The 9,453-nt window shown below is 39.3% G+C and overlaps 1 protein-coding gene across 1 annotated transcript in view; it reads right to left on the reverse strand.

Moving 5' to 3' along the window:
* The window catches only part of LOC143297877 (ectonucleotide pyrophosphatase/phosphodiesterase family member 5-like), a 16,293-nt gene extending 9,172 nt beyond the window's left edge, over positions 1-7,121 (reverse strand). Inside the window, exons 1-2 of the mRNA XM_076610406.1 lie at positions 7,069-7,121; positions 4,636-5,543 (exon numbers count right to left, since the gene is read on the reverse strand). Of these exons, the coding sequence (XP_076466521.1) occupies positions 4,636-5,512 (877 nt within the window). The 5' untranslated portion in view covers positions 5,513-5,543; positions 7,069-7,121. The remainder of the gene's footprint in view (positions 1-4,635; positions 5,544-7,068) is intronic.
* Positions 7,122-9,453: the final 2,332 nt, after the last annotated feature.

A 9,453-nucleotide genomic window follows, 5' to 3' on the forward strand; every position in this document is an offset into this window, starting at 1 on the left:
TACTCTAGACAGGAAATATTATCTGAAAACAGCAAAACAGAAGACAGCGATAGGGAAAGGCAAGGACATATTGTATATGTATAATGCACTCTCTAGTTAGAAATATACTGAAAGCAATAATAATAATAACACATATAAGTGGAGTGATGGCCTTGAGGTAACGTGTCCGCCTAGGAAGTGAGAGAATGTGAGCGTACTGGTTTGAATCACGGCTCAGCTGCCGATATTTTCTCCCAGTCCACTAGAACTTGAGTGGTGGTCTGGATGCTAGTCATTCAGATGAGACAATAAACCGAGGTCCCGTGTGCAGCATGCACTTAGCGCACGTAAAAGAACCCACGGCAACAAAAGGGTTGTTCCTGGCAAAATTCTGTAGAAAAATCCGCTTTGATAGGAAAAACAAATAAAACTGCACGCAGGAAAAAAATATTTAAAAAATGGGTGGCGCTGCAGTGTAGCGACGCGCTCTCCCCAGGTGAAGCAGCCCGAATTTCACACAGAGAAATCTGTTGTGATCAAAAGAGAACTACAATACAATATATAATATAGTGCTTTCAAACCTCTCAAAGCGCTTTACAATAAATAACACATCAGTCAGGCATACAAAGCATTCCAATGGCCCCCCACCTGCAGCCTTTGAAGGGTTTCCATTGTGTTCCTTTTTTTTTTTTTTTAGTCTTCGCAAAGTTATTCTAAAAGTAAAATAATGGAAGATTTGTTTCATGGTTACCAGCACTTGTTTTTCTGCCACGATGAATTATGTTATACAATTACACACACACACACACACACACACACACACAGAGTTAGAGTGTCCGTGACGGTCTGGATTCGATTCCCACTCTCACAGTCGTCTCAGTCTCACCCTTTCTCCCAAGTTTGACTCACTGGAAAATGAAACTGATCTTATCTAGTCATTTGGGTGAGATGAGACGACAAACCGAGGTCCCGTGTGCAGCAAGCATTTGACACACAGAAAGTGCATGCCCATGGCAACCAAAGTGTTGTTGTCCTCAAGCCAAATTCGGTGGAAGAAATCCTCTCTGATTAGTGCACATATATATGTATAGGCATGCACTCAAGACCTGACTATGCTTACTGTCAGGCATCTGCCTTGCTAATCTGGTGTAGCGTATAAATTAGTCTGAACGCATTTGTATTCATATTTGTATTTCAGTTTATCACAACAGATTTCTCTGTGTGAAATTCGGGCTGCTCTCCCCAGGGAGAGCGTGTCGCTATACTACAGCGCCACCCATTTTTTAAAAATTTTTCCTGCATGCAGTTTTATTTGTATTTCCTATCGAAATGGATTTTTCTGCAGAATTTTGCCAGGAACAACCCTTTTGTTGCCGTGGGTTCTTTTACGTGTGTTTAGTGCATGCTGCACATGGGACCTCGGTTTATCATCTCATCTGAATGACCAGCGCCCAGACCACCATTCAAGGTCTAGTGGAGGGGGAGAAAATATCGGTGGCTGAGTCGTGATTCGAACCAGCGCGCTCAGATTCTCTTGCTTCCCAGGCGGACACGTTGCCTCTAGGCCATCACTCCACATACAGTGACCCCTTCCTGAGAAAAATGACAAGGAGGGGGAGACAAGGCACCAAAGGGTGTGCATGGTGATGGTAATTTATTTCGCATGTCAATAAAATCATTGTGAAATTTATTTGTGCAATATTGTTCATTTTGTTTCAAGACCTGTATGAGTGCGAACACGAATGGCTGAATAAAAGTGAATCTATATTATTAAACACAAATACAGCAGTTTTTGACTCACTTGTGTAAACAAAGTGAGTCTATGCTTTAACCCGGTGTTCGGTTGTGTGTGTGTTGTGTGTGTGTGTGTGTGTGTGTCTGTGTGTCCGCAGTAAACTTTAACATTGACATTTTCTCTGCAAATACTTTGTCAGTTGACACCAAATTAGGCATAAAAATAGGAAAAATTCAGTTCTTTCCAGTCATCTTGTTTAAAACAATATTGCACCTCTGGGATGGGCACACAAAAAAAAAGAAAAGAAAAAAGCCTAATTATATGCAAACTGCATTTACTGTTATATTTATATTTTTTGTATTCTCTAAACTTGGCACTTTGATCTGATTTTCTGACCCAACAACAAGAGCAGTCATTATTATCATTTTTTATTCAAACAGGAACTTCTTTTGCTAAGCATGGAAGTTTTATTTATTTTGCAAACGTTTTGGTGCAGATAGTAAAAATGGGAAATTACTCTGCAATTAATGCTAGGGGACTTAATTTGCTTTAAACTGATCTTTCTCATCTTAAACATTACATTTTGAAATTATACTCAATACATAAAAAGCTTGGATTTTTTTTTTTTTTTTAAGTGTATCACAAGTGAGTCTTGAAGGCCTTGCCTCTCTTGTTATCTTTATTTTATTACCAAAACTTACTCTGAATGTTGGAAATCATGCTAAAATTCAGCTGCTGAAAATGGACATTCATTATGCATCACAATTCATATGGCCATAGAAATAATTGGGAGGAAAAAATCAAGATTTCTCTCTACACACACACACACACACATTTACATATATATATATATATTGACTGATTGATTGATATGGATACTTATACAGCACCTATCCTTGGTCAGAGACCAAACTCAAAGCACTTTACAAACACGGGGTCATTTACACAACAGGCTGCCTACCTCGGTAGAACCGACTGACGGCTGCCATTGGGCGCTCATCATTTGTTTCCTGTGTCATTCAATCAGATTTCAGGCACGCACACATACACACTCAGACAAATATTTAACATTTTACATGTATGACCGTTTTGTTTAATCACCCCACCATGTAAGCAGCCATTCTCCGTTTTCAGAGGTGTGCATGCTGGATATGTTCTTGTTTCCATAACCCACTGAATGCTGACATGGATTACAGGATCTTTAACGCGTGTATTTGATCTTCTGCGTGCGTAAACACACACAGGGTGTTCAGGCACTGGCAGGTCTGTACATATGTTGACCTGTGAGATCAGAAAAATCTCCACCCACCAGGCGCCACCAAGATTCAAACCCAGGACCCTCAGACTGAAAGTCCACACTTTAACCATTCGGCTATTGCACCCGCATATATATATATATATATATATATATATATATATATATATATATGCAAGAAGATCACACTCTCTTGGTGTCTTGGGCTCTGCTCCTTGTAGAAAGAACTGAGGAAATTATAGAGACCGGTAAAATATCAATTATAAATATATAAGAACAACAGTAGTCTTGGCTTATCTTTAAAAATTGTAATTAAAATGCAGGAAATTTTTTAATACATATATATACATATATATATACATATATACATACACACACACATCTCTCTCTCTCTCTCTCTCTCTCTCTCTCTCTATATATATATATATATATATATATATATATATATATATATATATATATATATATATATATCAATCATATATATATAATATATATATATATATATATATATATATATATATATACCCCAACCCATTTTCCTATTGTTACCTACCATCTACTGATGTGTACTCATATACTAGATCTCTCACTATCAGCATGCATGAACAGAACCAGTCACTGTGAACAGAAAGAGATCACTGGAGTGAAGTCTCTCTCACAATGAATGGGGCCAAAATATAATCAACAGTGGAACCAACAGAATTTTGCTTCAAATTTGTACACTGCAGAATCAGAGTAATATATATATATATATATATATATATATATATATATAGAGAGAGAGAGAGAGAGAGAGGTTTGAGGATATTAATATTAGAATGAGAATGAAACAGTTCAGTAAGATTACCTTAGTACCTTATAAAACTATCAGAAGTGAAACCTTATATTAAAAGTACAATCATGACACTCAGTATTCAATCCTTTTTTTTTCTTTTTCTTTTTTTATAACCTTACTGATGTTTTCTCTTAAATCATTCTATACAAGTTATAACATCATACACACACACACACACACACACACACACACACACACACACACACACACAATGTATATTTGTATCTCTCTATATCTATGTATCTATCTATCTATCTATTATCTATGTAAGATATATATATATATATATATATATATATATATATATAGATAGATAGATAGATAGATAGATAGATAGCTATAGATAGATAGATAGATATCTATAGATAGATAGATATATATATTCTAACATGCATAGAGCTTCAAAACTATGCGCTATAGCAAGATGTCTCGATAAATATATATATATAATATAGATAGATAGATAGATAGATAGATAGATAGATAGGTAGATAGATAGATTGATATACTCATATAGATATACAGATAGATATAGATATATACAGAGAGAGAGAGAGTGTGTGTTATATTTACATTCATATGCATGCACATACATATATGATATATATTATTATATATCTATCTATATTAATATACAAACACATCTATACCTATCTATATATACAAATATATATTTTTCAAACTCAAAGATGCATACTCTGCACATGAATTTAGATTTCTGGTAACTACAGCCACACATTTTGTCAGAAATATCAAACTAAAGCTGTAGACTCAAAGGACAAAATCCCAAATCAGTCTGCAGAAGCACACCATTCCTGTGTGACTCACCTTCGTTGGGCCACAGGTTGCTCATGGTGGTAATGTTCACAGGAGGGTAGGCTGTGTACCATGACGGATCAATCAGCAAGTCCATGTTGATCGCTGCCTCTGGATATACTGGCAGCTGCCCATGATCTGCAGTGATGATCACATTCACTTCATCCTCAAGGTTCTTCTTCTTCATCTCCGACAGCAGGTGCTGAAGGATCTCATCACGAGAACGAATAGCACCCAGTACCTGTTCAGAATCAGGTCCCCAAAGGTGCGAGGTTTCGTCTGGATCTTCTGTATACACCGCCACAAAATTTACAGGCTGCACAGATTTGCCTGTCAACCAATCCAGTGCCAGATCAATTCTGTCAGTGGCACTGACTTCCTGTTCAGTCACTTTCCATTCTCCCCTGCGGATCTCATCTGGCATTCTCCCTTTGATCTTGGCGTCAGCACAAGGCCAGAAAATCGTGCCGGAGCGCCTTCCATTGCCAGCCTGGGAATTGGTGACCCACACTGGTTCCGCTCCAACATCCACCCACTGAGAATCTTCCTCCTTCAGCTCCCCAGGCTTGGGCATGGCAGCTTGCAGCGTGTGATCAAAGAAGTCATTTTCAACGATGCCGTGACTCTCACTGTACAGGCCACTGACAAGACTCATGTGATTCGTTCGAGTAACTGAGGGGAAGACATTCTCTATCCACCGTACATGCACCCCCTTCTCCATGAATGCCTGGAAGCCAGGCAGATCAGAGGCTGGCAGTTTGTTCAAGAAGTTCCAGCCAAAACCATCAAAAGTGATGAGGAGGAGTTTGGGTAAGCTGCCCCCAGCTGTCGCACTTACTGTCAGTGACAGGATCAGTACTGATGACAGCACTGAAATGAAGGCTGACATTGCTTTTTCTTTTCTTTTTCTCAGCCTCTTTCTGAAAAGACAACATCACAACCCACATTAGCATTTTGATTTTCTTTTTTTCTTTTTTTTTTAGTAATTTTACAACTGTGATGTACCATCAAGTGACCTGACACAAATCTGTCATGTATAATAATATGAATTGTTCAACTTTTTTTCTCTCCTGTAAGCACAAATTAAAAAAAAAAAAGTTTGTAAATGGCAACTGAGTCAGAGAGATGGCGGTGCCACAAAGTAAATTTCCTTTCCCCGATTCATGAATAAAAAATCATACATGTAAATCTGTTAAAGATTCTTATGACAGTTAATAACATATCACGAAATGTTTATTTGTAAGTATTACTATTAGATATTAAAGCATCATTACTATCAAGCATGTTATCACATCCAAGGATCATCTGGATGTTTTTCTGCATTGACAGCCTATGATGAAATTGAAGCACTGAGTTGTTTCATGAGCAACAAAACATCACTGACTTCTTCAGCCAAATGACTGTACGTTTCTGAACTGAATTAGCAGTTTTATCAAAGTTTTTTTTTAGTGAAGATGGATTTTCACTAATTTATCACTTTTGGATGTTAAGAAACAAATCTAATGTGAAACAAACAAATGCAATGATTAATTTTTTTCTTGTTGAGATTCAAGTATCTTGTCCATTGACAAGTGTTGTGTACATTTGTATGTGTGCATCCACTTGCACACACACCCTAGGGCACTTGTGCATACCACAATAATGATAATAATAATAATAAGTGTGTGTGTGTTTGTGTGTGTGTGTGTGTGTGTGTGTGTGTGTATGCATACATGTGTCTTGGTTATACACTCTCATGTAGTATACTCACAAAAAGTCACATACACTGGAACATATATTACATTGTTTTTCATAAGAGCAATATGATCTGTGGTCGGTCAAAAAAACTGCAAACACACACACACACACACACACACACACACACACACACACACACACACACACATTTCACTAGGTAACTCCCGCAAGTGATTGCGACTGAATGCAAAAATATCATTTGCAAGTGCTACAGAATCCTCAAAAATGAAGTTGGCTGCCGATCAAGAAGTAGATGAAGAAATGTACAAGCTCCGAAACACGTGGAATCTTGATTTGGAATCTGTCAACCCCTTGTTGGGGAAACCAGTGCACCGGACTTGTACAGGCACAGGATCGGTCGCCGAAACATGAGAGTGTTTCTCATTCAGTACCCATTGGGCAAATCATAGACACTAATACAGATTGTTTATGAGCGGCACTGTAATGGGCTCCTGTGGGGTAAGCACTAATAGGGGGTCACTGCGGGTGGCATACCTGATAACATCACCTGATTCAAACATTGTCATTGTCAACATTCCGAGAATTATTTCCATTGATTAGTAAATACTGCAGTTACGAAAACATATTTTAAAACAAAACAAAAACAACAACAGCTAAACTTGCTAGCCTTTTTCGTTGATCAAGGTTGCAGAACTAATTATATAAAACAGTTTTAAAGTTACGACACGTAACACAGAATGTTCAAACCTTTATTTCCTTGAGCTAGGCCTTAGTTTTGCTGTCGTTGACGAAAGTGTGCATGAGGATACTCTCCCTTGTTTGATTGCAATCTTAGTTATCTTTCTTTAAAATCACTCGGTGACGTTGTGGCACCAAATGAAATTGACACTTAGGCCTATCACTTATCTGCCAATACACTGACCTTGAGGGTTTGAACTTGAATCCCGGCCTCGTCTTTTGTCCCAAGTTGGACTGGAAAACCAAACTGAACGTCTGTTCATTCTTACGAGACGGTAAACCTAGGCCCCGTAAGCAGCACACACTCGGTACAGTTGACAGGTGCACTGATTTTCAGAAATGAATGATTCTAAGTAATAATAATCATGATGATAGAAACAAGAATGCTAACAATAATTACATTGATAATAATGATGATGCCATTTAGTTTCAGTCTAATGTCATTATCTTAGATGAGCATACTCTTAATAAATAATTAAACGAACACTTGGTGCATTGAACTGAACTTGAGAACCTATGCCGGGCGACATAATTTTATTGTCCTCTTGAAAATTTATGTAGAAGAAATCCACTCTGTTAGGTACACAAATAAAAAAATATTTGATGTGCATGCACTCAAGGCATGGCTATACGCGTTCAGTGGGTTATGCTGCTCAGTGATCAGGCTTCCTCCTAGCCGAGATGTGATGTAGCGACGGTATACTGAAATAATTATAGGATTCATTAAAAAAAATTTAAAATGTTCGAACGCAGTGACGCTTCCTTGAGAAAGCTTCAGTTTCTGAAGGTGGCGTCTCCGCGTTCGGACAAATCCATATATGCTACTTCAAGTTGCTGGAGACGTTCATAGCAACCCTGGCCCCATCACTGACCTTAGTACTGACCCTTAATTGTGGTATTTTTTAGTCAGTGCTGTAAGTGGGATCCTTGATCACCGTGGGGCTCCAAGTGTTTGACGTGACTGTTGCGATGTATCAGTATCATCCGAGCATTGTCTGGCTATGCCTGACTGTCTTAGCACCCTACGTAATGTCACAGTGTCAGTCCTGGGAATGCGTCATTTGAAAACAAAACCCACTGCCGTGTATGACTGATGCAGTCAAGGAACGTACCGTGACCAAAAGGGAGCCGTCTGGGACACGGACTGAGATCACTGCATGGCTTGGATGGGACAAACAGACTGAGGAAACAATCCAACTTGATGATTTTGCCAGCTACAACACCTGAAAGAAACACTGAACTGAAGAATAGGAGAAAAACCTTGAAAACCCCAAGCATCTTTTCAAGAGAATCATCTCACCTACTCTAAGAAGACATTATCGAGGATGACCGGAGGGCAGAACTGATGCAGAGTTGAAGCTATTCATAGAAGAAAACAGTAAGGAAAGGGATGTTATCATTAATACAGATGGCTTGGCCACCAAAACACAGTCCGGTTGGGGAAGAGAATGTCACGTACAAACTCACAACTTCCAGCCTGACAATGGAAATTGAAGCTGTGGTGGTGACAGATGCTGTCCAGTGCCTATCATCCTTTCCGGCGTGCACCTGGAAATCAACATGTCATGATTCTGACTGACTCAATCACCTCCAACAAACAAACAAAAAAGGAGAAAAAAAAGGGGGGGGGGGGGCGGAGGGGGGAGGGTCGAGGGGGGGGGGGGCGGAAGGGGTGTGGGGGCGAGGGCAGAGTGACATGAGACAATGCGCAACTTACAGATGCAAGGGCTTACATAGTTGTACTGCCATGGGCATGCATGCAGGTATAAAGCCGGGGATTGAAATGAGCGAGCCTTGCTGGTAACGCAACAGCAACGAACGGTATTCATCTGGGAAATTCTGAAATCCTAAGAAAAGTAAAAGAGTACCTAGGATTTTTTTTAATCCAGGTAAAAGGCCATCACCACACCATCAGATTGATCACCTCACAGAAAGAATGACTCAGAGAGAGATTTCTTCGGAAAGGAACATGCAAGGCCTCTGGGCCTTCCACACGTGAACTGAGTAACCCGCTAGACGCCGCGTTCATGGCATTAGAGATCTTTTCCCACACTTCTCGTGGAAAATAAGCGGCAGTGTGTGTGTGTGTGTTGTAGGAGTTGCGGAATTCAAGAGAAAGAATTAAAAGTTTTCGGTTTGGGAAATTCAAATCGTGTGAGAGGATAACACAAGACAAAGCATTCAAAACGTAACGAATCATTGCACTTCGATTCTTCATTCGCGGTGGGAATAGTGTTGTTTAACCCATTAACTGCTGATGATGAACACTGTCGTCAGTGAAGGTCTGTTGCCCGAGTCATAAAGAAAGGGGTTACAGCTAAGGGTGATGATCCACTTACGTTTTTGAACTCCTTTCTCCCGGGGCTGCATTCGTTATGGTCCGCGAAAATAAAT

This window comes from Babylonia areolata, chromosome 23 (assembly GCF_041734735.1).
Source record: "Babylonia areolata isolate BAREFJ2019XMU chromosome 23, ASM4173473v1, whole genome shotgun sequence".
Classification (NCBI taxonomy): Eukaryota; Metazoa; Mollusca; class Gastropoda; order Neogastropoda; family Buccinidae; genus Babylonia; species Babylonia areolata.